The sequence below is a fragment of the Dermacentor andersoni genome, chromosome 7 (assembly GCF_023375885.2).
Source record: "Dermacentor andersoni chromosome 7, qqDerAnde1_hic_scaffold, whole genome shotgun sequence".
NCBI classification, from domain to species: Eukaryota; Metazoa; Arthropoda; class Arachnida; order Ixodida; family Ixodidae; genus Dermacentor; species Dermacentor andersoni.
The window spans coordinates 73,318,432-73,335,094 of NC_092820.1; the positions used below are offsets into that span (position 1 = coordinate 73,318,432).

Sequence of the window (16,663 nt, forward strand, 5' to 3'; positions counted from 1 at the left end):
TTTCCTTATACATTTCTTTCATTTATTTTTATTTTTACGGCAAAGTTGCATAAGGGAGTTCCTCAACGGTCTTTTGCACTGATCATGGTTGCGATAACCGGTGGCGGCGCTTTGGGTACTGATGAGACATGCGCCCATTCACAGAGTGGACCAGCTTTAGTATAGCCGGCGTTATATACGTCAACTAGCGTTCCGAAAGACACGGGTATAGCAAAGTGTTTGCCCGCAACGCAATGAAGCATTGGTAGAGTCCCAGGTAGAAGCCAGGCAGAAGCCAGGCTCTTACAGGACTTACGAAGGGTTTGAGAACTCTCCTACACAACTTCGCTGCCTTTGATGAGACTTTTTCTCTGCTCTATAAATCTGCTGAGAAAGTTTTATTTTATTGTTGGCGTTTTTTGAAATACAATGTTTTCGCACAAGCTTCGGCTTTTTATGGCTTTACCACGGGCTGTGGTGCAGAGCCATGCGTCAGCATTAAAAAAAATAGTATTATGGGTTTTTACGAGCCAAAACCACTTTCTGAATATGAGGCGCGCCATAGTGGAGGACTCTTGGATTTTCGACCACCTGGGGTTCTTTAACGTCCACCTAAAGCAAAGTACACCGGTATTTTCGCATTTCACCCCCATCGAAATGCGGCCGCCGTGGCCGGGATTTGATCCCGCGACCTCGTGCTCAGCAGCCCAACACCATAGCCCCTGAGCAACCACGGCGGGTATGAATGAGCATCAGGGCCATGCCTAATAGTCTACGATGGGCGATTCGGCAGTTGATCTTAGCCATGCCATGTGAGGTGCTATAGAAGTAGATCAAAGCTTACATTAATGGCTCCCAATCTGGCGGCAGCGCTACTTTCACCTTGGCCACCGCAATTCCTCCGTTTCAATCAATCGGCCAACAGTATTTTGCACAGCTCGGCTCTTCGACGACTGCGGAGCTACGACGCCTAAGTGGGGGCCTGTACAACGCTGCTCACAGCGACGCCGTCACCTGTGAAATGGGCTTGCGTGCGAGACTCGCGCGCGGCGTTGAGTCGCCTGCCGGCGAGTGGCCGTGTGACAGTGTGTGAGCGCGACATTGTGACTTGTGCGGGACTCATGCGTCGCAGCACTCGTTAAGAGAGCCACGTCGCTTCGTCTCCAGCCGGTGCCGAGGCACTGCGGCATTTCTGGTAATGCGCGAGCGGACCTGCTCGCCGCCGAGGCTCTACTGTAACTACCCAAAGTGATGGCCCACTTTCCACTGGAGGACACATGCCTGCTCATTAGGTGTACATCTCACCACACGGCATCCGGACCCTCAAGTCGCGCGCGGGATAACGAATTCCAAAATATGCGCGCAATCATTAATGCGAAGAGCGCTTGCGGTTCAGCCCCATCTCCACTTAGGCTGCGTGGGGAACTGCGGCGTGAAAGGCTCGCCTCGGACTCGCCCCATCGGACTTGAGCTACCATTGCGCATAAGATGCAGTGCTTGAGGCCACTGATGCTTCACAGTGCCACTTTTTTTCAGCAGCCCGTCGAGCACTATTGGATAGGCGCCGCCCCCTTGACCTTTTCCCTCGACAGCGTTCAATGCCTGCTCCGGCCGCGTGGAAGGAGTGGATCCATCCGTGCTTGAAATCAGGCATATTGTAGCCTGGAAAACTTTGATTATTGGTCAGCAATGAGGACGAGCCTGGTGCACGCGAGTTAGCGCTATTCGCGCCCACAAGGTGTGTCGGCCGTGCCGGCATGTGTTGCTGTGCACGTTCTCGAGAGCATATTTAGCTTATGCCAAAGGACCCGTCAGGTCCGAGCTCTGTCTTTCTTTCTATTTCTATCATCGTTACGTTCCTTCATCTCCTGCATCATACTGCTGACCGGTAATCAGGTGTTAGCAAGGCGCTGTACAAGGTGTGACAGCTAACGTTAGTCAAGTTCTTAAAAATAAAACACGCAATATACTAACATGCATCCCATGGTATTCTGTGAGCAGTGGCGTACCGCACCAGGGGCATTTTATTCTTTCATAATTTATTTATGGATAATAAATTGAGATTAATTAACGAACTTCTTGATTATGAATGGTGGCCGCGAGTTCTGACTGAAAAGTAATCATTACGTCTTAAAAGATCCGATCCAGCTGTTTTCAGTGTGCTATGTCTCGTGTACTTAATTTTTCCGCGTTATAAACAAAACGCGCGAAATATGCAAATAGACAAACGATTACGCGACCGCACGCCGCGGCGCCAGCGGTCCGAGGCGTTACTCGGCAGAATTAACTCTGCTCAGTGCATTTGACCTCCTCCTCAACGCCGCTGCGCGCTGCGTTGACTTCGCCTTTGAGGCGGAAAAGGCAGCTCGCAGTTCGCGCCGCGATCAGCGCCGACACCGACGCCTCGCTACTTTCACGTGACCGCCGAGCCAGGCATCGAGCAGAGTCAATTCCTCCGAGTACCGGCTGGGACCGCTGGTGTCGAGTCGCGCGGACGCGTAATCACGTGCTCTTTTCATATTTCGCGCGTTTTCTTTTTAACGCGCAAAAAAAAAAATGTAATTGCGCGTAATTAGGCGCACGAAGTAGCCCTGGAGGTAGTTATGAGTATGCGCGAGGACAAAGCACACTGACAACTGAATCGCTGTGTTTTAAAACACAATTATTACTTTTCTATCAACATTCGCGCCCTCCATTCAGTAATTAAAAAGTTCGTTAAATAATATCTCATCTACTTATCAATATTTCAATTATGACAAAAATCGTCCTGGTGTGGTGCGACACTGCTGACCGAGCACCATTGGTTCGATCCTTGTATATTCCATTGTTTATATTGAGAGCTGGCTAATGTGAGCTGGGACACCCGGTTTAGTTATGGCGCGGTCATCACGCTTTCCTCTTTTCTCTCAAGCAACACCTCTCTCTCTCTCAACGCACTTGTTCGCACTAGATTTACACGGGCTGCTTTTCAGAAGGTCGTACGCTTACTTGCCCGAACGTGTCTTGTCACATTGCTAATTCCTTTGAATACTCGAGAGTTGGCGCTGACACGGTTTACCAAAGGATCGTATAAGCGTTCGCTCGCGACTACAGCTTCACTGTTGGCCAAGTGCATTCTAGGCAACCGTGTAATTAGAAACCCCAAGTGCTGTTCTACACGAGGACGTTTTGTCGCATAAAAAGGCACATACGTAAACTATCCTGGTATGCAAGCCTCTCTGATTCCAATTCCATACTTGGCGCGCATTCACCTCCGCCACAGCTGCAGCAACGATGACACCCGACGAAAACGCGTCAAACATCGACCTACCACAGCTGCATTTACGCAGCTGTGTTAGGTCGCATGAAACCAAAGGTCGCATGAAACATCTGTCGTGCTACATCAGCTGCCAAGAGACTTTATCCTATAACCTTTAATGTAGGTGTGCAAATTTTTCTACCACGTACGAACAAACACCGTTTGTCTCACTTTGTTTTTTCACAAATTTTGGAAGACAGTTCGTGGGTAGATTACAGAAATGTACGCTTTCACATAGCTCGCATTCTGCCATTCGCACTGCCATTCACGCTGCGTTTATAACAAGTGCAGCTGCTGAATTTGCAGCTATTCGTCTAGTGGAAACTATGGAACCTTTATGGGCCTTGTTGAGTGTACTGTACGCAAAATAAACCGCACAGACAGGCACAGTATTCAGGCAGACGAAGCAACGTTTATGTACACTTTAGTAAAACAGACTACTTTCATTATTCTGGAGCAGCGTTATTATTATTTGACTCCCCACTCCCTCATGTAATGTCTCAACAGAGACCTTTGAGGAAATGAATAAATAAATGAATAAATAAATAAATGTTCGTAACAGTATATTCGAAGTTAAATCGACCTCTTTACTTCATGCACGTTTTCCTGCCGCTGAAATCAGACTGACAACGGAAACGTTTCGGGTCGGCTTTCGCACAGAGGGATGGAAAAGTACGTCATCATTAGTGCCTGCGTTTTGTAGGCCGATTGAAAGATCATTCGATTCCGTACTGAGCACTTTTTTTATATATCCCTGCCACCCCGAGAGAACTTGCAACCTATCAATAAATTTCTTCAAGTGCGATCAGCGCCAGTCGAGGACAAATTTCGAAGGTAGCAAATTATGAGAACTACTTAGTTGACCTCGCCTAACATTTCCCTTTCGATGACTGCTTCGTAAATATTACTGGAACTGCGACCAAAGACTGCGACCGTGGGCGCGCGAAGTGACATAAGGCTTTTCACACTAGCATCCTGCGTAGCACACCTTGCACGGACCCGTCGCGGTGACTCACTGTGTGGTGCCTGATCCGCTGGTGATAACGAGGTCATGGGCACGATTACCGGCCGTAGTGGCCTAGTTTTACATAAGAACGTTATGGTAAAAGTGCCCGTGTGTGATACCTCTGTGTCACGTCAGAAAAAAAAAAGCAGAAGGGCGGAGCGTAACCACCAGGCCCTCTCCCTCGCCCCCGCCAGCTACTCTGGCGTTTCTCGTAGCCTGCAGGTTCCTATGAAACATGAAACCCCATTACTCCAACGGCTTCCAGAGCCGTCAACACAACCTTCAACACAGCCTTCATTGTTGTGGCAGACAAAAAAAAATGAAATTAAGGCTACGTGGTTCATGTGCTTCGACAGCTGCGCGTAACCCGAGATCTGTATTACCGCTCTCATGTATTAGCTGAGCATCGTCTCTGTTCTCATACCAGCATAGTTGCGCAATCCGGGTCACTCTTCGTCGTCTAAGTGCGCCACCTGGAGCAAAGGAGATGACGTGTCTAACTTTTTACTGCAAACGTGCAACGGGAGATCTCGTAAGATGTTTTTGTAATTTCCTGTGCACAGTGTTATCACGGCACTTGTACTAAAAAGTTTCGAAGTTATATTCCGGCTCAAAGTTTCCTCTTCACTTCTGCTTAGAATATAGTGGTGTGGCTGAGGATCGTCACAGTGAGACGACATATTCTGCGCAGCAGGCGTTACGGAGCAGCAAGTGGCAGAAACGTTAGAGGCCCTCTACAAGTCTGCGTCAGCAAGTGTGTTTGTGTGTTCTTTCGTTTAGCAGTAACACAGTACCCACTGTATAACTTAGAGGAAGGTAGCCGGCACGTAATAGTGCCAAATCGCCAACCTCACCAACGAGTCCAGAGAGACATATGAAAGGACTTGTTGATCCGTGTTCGTGGGAGTTCGTAGGGTTTTGTCAGCAGCGACCAAGAACTTCACCGTCATATCATGAACCTCAGAGGAGAGAGGAGAGTACTCGCGATGACTTAAAGTAATGCAAATGTGCCGAATGACGTCTTTTGGGTATTCTGCGTCGACAAGATACACCTGCCTTGAAGAAGGCCGCAACCCCAACTGGGATTTCTGTCACAGCTGCGCTCGCAGCAAAGGCCCGATAATTTATTTTTTTAGATTTTCAATCCACTGGCTGCTGTCTAAAATAGTATCGATGTTCTCTTTGGTGTACTGGCCCTGACGTGAGTCAAGTTCCTTGCTCTTGAATCCCGGGAATACTCAGTGCGTAGAGTGCAGCTTCCATAAATAGACGTACAGCAACGTCACCATAGAACAGAGGAATTATACTCTTCTTTTGAAAGGGTTAGAATAGGAAGGAGGCTAAGGGGCTCCATTACTTTTGACCATGAGCAGAGAACACTTGTCAAAGCAATTGAAGTATGGCTGGGTTTAACAGCTTTAACCTGCTCGGGACCAGTGTCCACACCGGTGGTCAACGGCTTTCTTTCCTCGCAAAACTTTATATAAAATTATATGCTCAGTCATTCGGGTATAAGAAAAAGCTAGATGTAGGCGACACAGTTTGCCAAGCGTGTAATGGTTTTGTTGCCACTGGTTTTCAAGGAGATTGATGCTTTGTGTGAGACGTACCACTGTATTTTCACCAATGGCACAAAAAATCAAACCCGTAGTTAATTTCTGCTGCCACCATACGACGTGAAAATCTAAAAATAAAGTGCACACGAGGAAGCATCATGTGCTGGGAAATCTGTATATGTATGTTGAAGCAAACAAAGGACGCTTATATTAGAACAAACTGGAGAACTGAACTCCTGCCAACATGCAAGTATAGGTGCTCGTGCGAAAATGTATTCCTGCGATCTGATCAAGAAAGCCTAGCTTGTGTTCACAAAAAGCACTTCGCTAGGAGCGTCTTTAGGAGCAACTTCTAGCCAATCCTAACGCTAGACACATTAGCAAATCCCACTAGCCCGTGACAACCACAAATTAGGAGTCCCCAGTTTTCTGGGGTTTTTTTTTTACGTCCTTAAGAGACTGGTTGACAATAACAAGTAGAACTGACCTGAAAGCGCATTTCGTAACTGAGATTTTCCTGGATCTGACGAGTTTAACTACGTGTGATATATGTATGGTGAACTGAATTCGGAAATTTTACATGCCAAAACCACTATTTGATTATGAGGCGCGCCATATTTGATGACTCCGGAATAATTTGGACCACCAAGAGATATTGGACGTGCCCCCAATGCACGGGACACAGACGTTCTTGCGTGTTGCTCTCACTGAATGCGGCCCCTGCGGCCGGTATTTGATCTCGCCACCGTGTGCTTAGCAGCGCAACCCCATAGCTAGCCACCGCGACGGGTGATGTACGTATGATAACGTGAGTTCAATGTAATTACGATGCCGTTTTTTTTTTGTGACAGCATGATGAAACATAAAATAATATACGCATTCGAGACACGAAATTCAATCAACGAAGTAAGAAACGTCATCGCTAAACTTTTCCTTATGTTTTCCTTTTACTCAAATAAAGCAAAAGATATCACAAAAGTTCGCCTCTTAGGCTTTTACTTGTTTCAGAGCTCCAAGACAGGGTAAAGAAACCGGAAGAAACAATGCTGTTCAATATCACGCACTTATTTGCCTCCATCGTTTTGCAAAGAAAAAGTTTTCAGAACGGAGCCCATTTTCACATGTATCTGTTACGCTAGAAGCCAGAAGTGTTCGTAGAAAAGAAACTATGCGAATCTTCATGTTTGACATATCATTGGTAAAGGTGCCTGCTCAATGGCAAACAGCACTTACCAAGGAAAAGCGTTGTGAATTCGACCCCGGTGCTTCTGCCTTTTGCAAAGTCAAAGCCAGTTTCTTTTGCTCGTTGTAATTGATCTTTCTTTTCATTCTTCCGCTCATTGTTCACTTCCCTCACTCTCTGACGTATATGAGTAATCAGATACCTTCGTGTCTGACGCCGTGTCTCGGTACAGTTGTGAGACGCGCTTGAGAAAAAAAAGTGCAACCTATGAGAGAGGTTCCAGCCGCGACGCTAGAAATGCACACGGCAGTTCCGGCTGATGAAAAGATTAATGACACGAAGGAATCGTCGCACATGCAGGAAACTGGACATCACAGGTAATAACTGGCAACAGGTCTCTTCGATTTGTTCGCATTCTTTAAGCTATAGTCATCGAGACTAGCGCACCTGTTTAGAGGGAGAGGTTGCACAGGGAGAGTTTGCACAGAGGAAAGGGAGGCGCTGTTTCTGTTTCCCTGCAGAGAGCGCGGCTCAGCGCCTCGAGTTCATGTCTTGCAAATGCAGTCGTAGAGCGGAAGCTACGGACTCCACGGCCTTCGCAAATCGAGGAGGAAAGCGTAGCCATGTACGAGTTCATCCACTTGCCGCCAGGCAGTAAGGCCTTTTCGACTAATGCGCATTATAGCTAAAGAGAGGCTATGTTTTTCTTTTTCTTTTGGACCTCACAATAATAGGTATATACTTCCCAACGTGTGTTAGGTGGCGCTACGGACGCAACTGAGCTGCTCCGTTCGTGGAAACAACTAAAATGGCGTCACCAGGTAGCGAGGTCGCGTATACGTACGTTGCGTCCGGGAATACGGGCTGCCGAGGTTTTCGCTCCCATGCACTTGTGCGCACACGCATGTCCTTCAGTGGCACAACAGCCTCGAAAACACGAAGGGCCGACGCCTTCCTCGGGAAATTCTGCGTATTTCCGGGGCAGGTAGTTCAAAAAAAAAAGAAAAGAGGAGACACTTATGCACTATACTGCTGTTGATGGCAGTCAGGTAAGTCGCTCTTGTTCATTTTCGCACGCCCATTTATTTAACGTTATTGCGTGCGAAATATTTATCCTTGTCGCGCAGTCAGTCGACGGGGATCTCCCATGCAACTGGTGTCCATTATAAAAGGGGGACACTGGGGCTCGTAGCCTCCGCTGAGTGCCGGGTTGAGCGTCGGCCGGAGCAGGCAGCTTTGCGCAGGTGCAGCGAGTGACGTGATGTGCAATATGACTGCGTGTTAAAAACGAAAACAAGAAGAAAGAGGCGAAGAATTCGTGAATGAATAGAAAAATCGTGAAGAAGCTCGCGTGGAAAGCCTTGTCATAATTACCAAGATATAAGATCGCATCGGGCTACATGACTGTTGTTTGTCGAAACCTTTAGCTGTCGAAACCCGAGTTAATACCCCTGCTACTCAAGCACTTTGGAGTGCTGTCTAGGCCAACACAGAGTGGGCGCTTCTACACGACCACTTTCTACCACGATTTTTCATGATCCGGACTTCGTAGGTCGTGACCGTAGGCTGTCCCCTGTGCTGTCATGCCGAGTGAGCTCAACCAGCTCGATCCCGATTGTTGGACCGTGCAACTGCTGGCATTCTTGATGACGACCGAATATTTTTATCTGTATCGGGCTTGATCCCGATCGAAAGTGCCCGTGTTGCACTGGTGTCGACGAACAATAGAGAGCCAAATTCATTCATGCCAGCACTTCCCTCATCTCGCAACACGACTGGCGGCGTCAAGATGCCCCACAGTGTGATCCGCATTCTTGTGACGAATTGGCTACCTAATCATACGCCTTCGCTAAAGCGCTCAACTTCTTGCAACTTGCTACTACAGAAATGTTACCGATCAAGGAGACGCTGCGAGCGCTCGGAGAGGACGGTCGCACTGCACGTCGGCTCCTGCAATTTTCGGTATTTTCGCCGCACCAACGTCACCGACTTCAATTATTCCTGCACGAGTGGGTGCGGGAAGGTAGCAGAAACCTGCAGACGCCACCCTCTACGTTAAACCTAGGGAGATTCAGTTTTTAGTTTCCTGGATCACGCCGCTTGCCACACTGAGCGTAATGGGCTTAGCGCGAGCACGGCTCCCAGTAGGCTCCACGCCGCAGCAACTGCTCCTTCGACGTGCTCCGCTCGCCCACCGACATGAAGTACGTGGTCAAAGGACAACTTATTTCCAAGGAAGAATGGTCGGACGACTCCTGGAAGTCACCTGGCTACATCGCTCAAGAACCACGACGCCGCGAGCTCAAGACTCAAGGCAAGGAAGTTCCCAGCCTGAGTGCTATGGGAGCGAGCTCCTGTGGCAACGGCCGGAGCACATCGAACCCCAAGCCGCGCCCGCCACCAAAACGCAGGCGGGCACCGCTCTCTGGAATGCCGGCGGACGCCATCCTCATCGTGGGACGCCCGCTGTCACCCATCGATCTCATGAAGGTGCCACCGTGGAAGCTACACGACGCCGTGCTGAAGGCAGCATCTTTGCCCGATCAACCACCAGCGAACCGGGATCGCCTACGGACTCACCCCACCAGCAACACTTTCACGCAGAGCGTCGTCGACTCTCAGAGTGCCCAAGCCTACCTCTGCATCAAATCCATCAGCATTGGCACCCGCACCGTCGAACTCCACGTGTACGCTCCTCCTCCGGACCACGCCGTGCGAAGCATCATGTTTCCCGCGTTCGACGATTTCGCTGCCGAAGAGATATTGGCACACCTTCAAGCCAGCAACCCCGGCGTGCCTGTTGTGAGCGGCAGACGCATGGGCCAGACAGGGCACCTCCGAAGTAAGGACCTCGCGAAGTGTATATTCTATCCCGGCACCGACATCAGACTCTACCCTTGCTACAACTGCGTGGAGTCATGCTACAACTGCCTCGAGGTCGGCCATCGAACGGACGTCTGTCCCTTCCTACGTAAGCAATAATGCCGCCTTTATGACGGAAAGCATCCCCTACCCAAAGGAGGGCGAAACTCCAACATTCGCGCCACGCTGCATCGTCTTCGCTGGGGCACACAGCACCAGCAGTTCAAACTGCAAATACCGCTTCGGCAAGACGACGACGCGCACCTCACAAACGAAGCAAGCGCAAGAAACTTCCCGGGCTACCCGGAGCAGCGCGACCCGCCGCGGCACCTCCAGTGGCCGTTTCCCGCCCCGCTGAGCCCGGTCGACGTCATTCCCGCCGCTAGACTCCAACGGCCAACCTCAACGCCGAGCCAGCAGGTCCCGGTCCAGGACCCGCAGCCCGAGATCTCGCTAAACCCAACAATCCCACTCGGCAAGCCGGCACCGGTCGTCCAGCCTAGATCCCTGAGATCCAGCCAAGATGGTGGCCTAGCACTAGGAACACCCAGCGTCGCTAGCATCCAGCTCACAGGTGAAGGAGACGGCCAAGAAGAATACTGCCTTGAGAGCCCAGATTTCGGCTCAGCAAGCCCAAATCTCCGCTCAGCAGTCCCAGATAGCTAAATTAACTAGCTATATCCAATCTCTTGAAGCAAAGATAGACAGGGCCCTCGCCTCGCACCCATCCACCCCGACATCCACACCCGAGTCACGAACACGGGAATCCTCCCTCGCCTCTACTAACGCGGCACCACAGTCGCAGATCTCAAACTAACGCAAAACAGCCATATCCACTGCCTAGCTCGATAGCTAAGCAGACATTGCCACAACCGTAACGGCGGCCATCTCCGCTCTAGAAACTAAGCCGGAGGTGCGTTTAACGCGATCGATCAACTAATAAACACACATCTTCACGAATTTCACGCGTTCCGCGTGGACACGGTAAAGACATACAACGCACTCAAGAGCTCTCAGGAGGCAACACAAGCCAAACACACTGCACAACTCGCCGAACTACAAGAAAGAACGGACACCCGCCAAAACTACATCCTGGAGGAAATCTGTAAGAAACCAGTCACAAACCCACGCCTGCCCGCCAGGCAGTCCTCGACACTGACGAGCAGCTCTTACAGTATGGCAGTGGAACTGTAGCTACCACACTAAGCGGGGGCACTTAGAGCTTCACATCCAACAAAACACACAAGACACACCAGACATCATAGCTCTCCAAGAGATGAACACTCAAGTAAAACAACCAGGTTACACTCCATACAATGAGCTAGTACCGGCTGACAGGCCTCACCACAACACGGCCATCCTTGCATACCGCAACCTTACAGTCACACAACACGAAATGGAAGGCACAGACATTCAACATACACGCCTTGAAATACTGCCGAGGAGAAGGGTAGACAGCCCCCTCGTCGTCCTCAGCCTTTACATCCCACCACGAGTCAAGTGAACTGACATTCCACTAGTCCTCCGCAAAGCGTCCCTGCTGGCCAAAGGAGCACAACTACTGATTTTGGGCAACTTCAACGCCAAACACACGCAGTGAGATTACCCAAAACCCGACCACAAGGGCGCCTGGTTATGGGAGGCCACACAAAATCGAGGTCTTACTATCCTGAACGACCCACAACAACCAATACGGGTCGGCAACAGTGTGCGTACAAACACCCCGCCAGACATCTCTCTTTTTCAAGAACATACCGGCAGTGTGGCCTGGAAGGCCACGCTGGCTGTAGCGATCATTACATTTTGTCACTGACTTTTGAATCGGCCGTCAGCACGGCGAAGACGACCATTGCCCGCATTACGAAGTGGGATAAATTCCGCCAACTACGGGAAGAAACGGCATCCGATTCCACATCGGATCTCAACGAATGAATCAGGTCCCTGAGCCCCGATCTGACCTCCACGACGTATGAAATGGTGATGCCTCAATAGCAGCCATCGACGGATTTCCGCCTCCTGCACATGTGGAAAGCGCGCGAAAGCCTCACGCACAAGTGGAAGCGCCAACGTCACAAGAACAAGGTGCGACGGCGCACATCGAAGCTCGTACGGGAGATAGAGGCTCACACCTCTACACTGGAACGTCAGCAGTGGAGCCAGATCTGCAAAACTCTCAACGGCCAGCTGGGCTGCAAGAAGACAATACACCTGCTGCGACACCTGCTGCGACACCTGCTGGATCCTGGAAACACCATGTCGGTGGCACGCAAGAAGCTCACGCGAGTAATATCCCAATACCCAGGCACCGACGCGGAGCTGCTTGCGGAGCTCGCCAGCCGGTACATTAACACCTTGAAACAGAGCGACGCACACATGCCACACTACGTCGTAGCTCCCGATGAACAGCTGGATGCTGACATTTTGGAGGCAGAGGTCTGCGCTGCTCTGCACAAGCTGCGCACGACGTCATCTCCGAGCGCCGACGGGGTTACGAACAAGGCGCTGCATAACCTCGACCCGAATTCACTGTGAGCAGTAACCGGATACATGAACGAGTGTTGGCGCTCCGGCCGTTTACCTCCTGAGTGGGAACACGCTCCGGTAACATTCATACTAAAACCGGTCAAGAAACTGAACCTACAGAATCTTCGCCCCGTTTCGCTCACCTTCCGACGAGGCAAGCTCATGAAGCATGTATTACTCTGCTGCTTGCAGACCTTTGCAGATGAACACGAACTCCCACCACCCACGATGCTCGGTTTTCGGGCACACTTGTCTACCCAAGACGTTCTGCTTCAATTATATCACGACTTCTTGCATCCAGACAGTGGTTCGAGCACGACAGCTCTACTTAGTCTTGACGTCCATAAAACTTGTTACAACGTGCTCCACGCTGCCGTGCTCAACAGCTTAGCCGACTTACAACCCGACGAACGAACCTACAACTATATCAAGTCATTCATCACAGGCAGGGCAGTCGAGCTTGCGGTCGAGGACTTGCGCTCACCTGCAATCCGGCTCGGGAATAGAGGCACACCGCAGGGAGCAGTCTTGTCACTATTCCTATTATACCTATCAATGCGCACCCTACCTCCGAAACGGAATGAAGTCCCAGGACTCAGACACACATTATACGATAACGACATCACGCTCTGGACGTGTGAAGGGTCGGACGGCACAGTTGAAGAAACGCTCCAACACGCAACTGACATCGTCATGCAACACGTGAAGGCAGAGGGACTACGGTGCTCTCAGCACAAGTCGGAGCTCCTCCTGATCTGGCTAACCGACCGGAGCAAGCACAAGTCACCCCCACCTCACATCACGGTGCGCGTTAACCGGAAGCCAGTCCCCCACGTCTAGCACATGTGAGTACCGGGCATGCTACTACAGCAGAACCGGTCGAACCGCATCATCTACCGGCTCCACATCACGTGGAACCATACCACTAGACTGCTAAACAGAGTGAGAGTGCGTAAGCAAGGTATGAAGGAGAAAGACCTGCTATAACTCATCCAGGCCTTTGTCGTCAAGCATGTCACCTATGCCCTACCATACCTACAGTTACAGAAGACAGAACGAGCTCACATCGACTGCATTGTGCGACACCGTGTAAGGTAGCCTGCGGCTTGCCAAGACACACGTCCACCGAAAAACTTCTTCAACTGGGAGTTTACAACATCATCGAAGAACTCATTGAAACACACCACACATCACAGGTTCACCGTCTCCAAGGTAGCAAAACCAGCTCCTGGATCCTCGCTCGAATGAGCCTCAGAACGTCCACGACTAGCAGTGACACCGCCGCCATACCATCACACATAATGGGCATATTCTTCATCAAACCGCTACCCAAAAACACACTCACCGGCCCTACATAAAACGTACGGGACCTACTCCGCCATGGCGTACGTCGACGCAGCCCAGAACTCAGATCGACCCTACACCTACGCCGTTTTCGCCGTTCAAGGTCGAGGGCTCAAGGAACAGACGGCTTCGAGCTTCCTACGCGCTGCCACCCCCATCGAAGCAGAAGGAGCCGCCATTGCGTTGGGCGCGGCCTCAATAGACGCCTGTATAGTTATAAGCGACTCCAAAATCGCCATAACAAACTGTGCGCAAGGAATAGTGGCACACACCACACTAAAGATGCTACAGTCACTATACAACAGTGAAGAACCATGCTTAATACAGTTTATATGGGTGCCGGCTCACGCGGGGAATCCAGGGAACGAAGTGGCCCACCAAAATGCTCGAGGATTCGTCAGTCGAGCGGGGGGCCTGCCGGAACCGGAGACCTTAAACGAACTCCTGCACTCATGTCATCACATAACCCTACACTACCGTCTTACACTACACACTAGGCCCGCACCAGAAAGTAAACTTGAGAATTAACTTGAGAAAAAAGAATAACCGAAGTAAAGCAGGATCTCGAATGCACTGCTCTTGACATTCGCAAACAAAATCAACTGCTGCAGGCACGAATTCATGAATTAGAAGACCAGAGTCGTAGAAATAATTTAGTTTTTCATGGTATCGCCGATGAGAATGACCATGAAACAAGGGATGTAACGGAAAAACTTCTAAACGTCCTGTCAAAATACGTTGACCCCGAACTCTCGCCGAATGACATCGATAGGGCTCATCGATTAGGGCGGTATTCTGATTCTGGATGCCGTCCGGTGCTTGTGAAGTTCCACAACTTCAAAAGAGAAAAAATTATGAAGTGTAAAAAGGACATCAAAGAAGAAGACTTCAAGTGACAGAAGATTACTCGTTTGCCACACGCTAAGCACACAAAAAACTTATTGGCTTCGCCAAATCACTCCCCGGCTCCCCATCTTTTAAGCTAAACCACAATAAGTTGGTCGTGAACGACAGATCCTACACGTACGACCCTTTAAACGATAAAACATTTGAGGTTACCGCAGGACGCACCCCGGTAACCCAGCGCGCGCCTTCGTCTATCCCCGCTACATTTAGCTCTTGTGAATCTGCCTAACGGTTACCGAGGGGCAGTACCGTTGTTTAAGCGCAGCTCGAACATCAGTTTTATTTACTAATATCCGAAGTGTCATCGAAAGACGTGCTGAACTCTACTCTGCCATAAGTGCGTGCTCCGCTGACATCGCCGTCCTAACTGAAACTTGGCTGCATGTATACATACGTGATTCTGAGATATTCAATTCATCAAATCAGTTCCACTTCTATCGTTGTGGCAGGAAAGATAGGCAAGGTGGTGGCGTACTAATAGCAGTCAGTAAAAAAAATAGACATATTCTCTTCACATAACGTCAAGCATCAAAATTATATGGGTATCTCTTCAACTAGGCTACCGCAAGATAATCCTAGGCGCATGCTATCGACCGCCTAATGCCTCTCCTACATTTGTTGCAGAGCTTCATGATACCATTAATTTCATAGTAATGCGTTACCCTTCGTCATATATCTTTCTATTGGTTATTTTAACTTTCCGGAGCCTCGATTGGTCCTCGGTGCAACCATCCTCCTCTTTGGCGCTATGCAAGGAATTCACTAATTTATGCTCACTGTTTAATCTTACGCAAATAGTTACTCAGCCTACAAGAATTACTGAAGTTACAAGTACATTAGACCACGTACTAACAACATGCCCAGCACTGTGCTCAGAAATAGCCTACATGCCCGAGTTAAGCGACCATTCAACGCTACATTCTTCCGTGAACATTCGCATACGAAGATCTGCTAGTCACACTAAAATAATACACATGTATCATCGCGCTGATTTCAACAAAGTTAATAATGAACTAGGCTCTTTCCTGGCCAGCTTTTTCGACGAATTCGACTCGCGATCGGTGAACGCAAACTGGCGCTTATTCAAGAAGAAAATCTTAGAGTTCACCAGCCGTTTCATACCCACTCGCATAATAACTTATCACCTGCATCTTTGTTACTAAAACTGCGCATGGTAGGATTAGACACTAACATTCTAAAATGGCTTGAAGATTTCCTTACCCATCGTCAGCAATTTGTTGCCGTCAACAATGTTAATTCCACCGTTCACCCTGTTCTTTCCGGTGTGCCCCAAGGCCCTCCGCCTTGGGGCCCCTGCTATTTCTTATATTTATCAACGACTTACCCAGTAACCTTTCTTCTTCTGTAGATCTTTTTGCCGATGACTGCGTCCTTTTTCGGGAAATAACAAACGATAGGGACAAGCACATAATTCAGTCTGACTTTAACGCTATCTCAACATGGTGCAAAACTTTGAATATGACTTTAAATGCTTAAAAGTGCAAACTTATGCGCATCTCTCGTGTTAATAGTGAATTGCCCGTATATACTCTTAATGGTGTGTTACTTGGTCCTGTTACAAGATATAAGTACCTCGGGCTTCATATTACATCTAACTTTAGCTGGCATGTGCACATTGAGCACATCGCTAACAAAGCTAATCGCATGCTCGGATATCTGAGACGTAACTTTCAAGCAGTCCCAACTAGCATCAAACTTCTACTCTACACCACACTCGTACGTTCACAACTAGAATATGCTTCATCAATCTGGGACCCTGGTGTTAAGGGTTTGATCGACTTACTGAAGATGGTACAACAGAAATCAGCGTGGTTTATCCTCTCTGACTTTCGGCGTACATCAATCGTAACCACTAGGAAGACTACCCTGGGCCTAACTTCATTTGCATCACGAGGAAAAATTTCACGCCTGTGCCTTTTTCACAAAAATATTTCATCATTAGTCTATTTGCTACGACTTACTTCTTCCCCCTCCATATCTTTCAC

General features: G+C 49.3%; 1 protein-coding gene across 1 annotated transcript in view; it reads left to right on the forward strand.

Moving 5' to 3' along the window:
* Nucleotides 1-7,264: 7,264 nt before the first annotated feature.
* Nucleotides 7,265-16,663, forward strand: part of LOC126534303 (protein-cysteine N-palmitoyltransferase Rasp-like) — a 41,137-nt gene continuing 31,738 nt past the window's right edge. Inside the window, exon 1 of the mRNA XM_050181576.2 lies at nt 7,265-7,399. Coding sequence (XP_050037533.1) covers nt 7,290-7,399 — 110 coding nt within the window. The 5' untranslated portion in view covers nt 7,265-7,289. The remainder of the gene's footprint in view (nt 7,400-16,663) is intronic.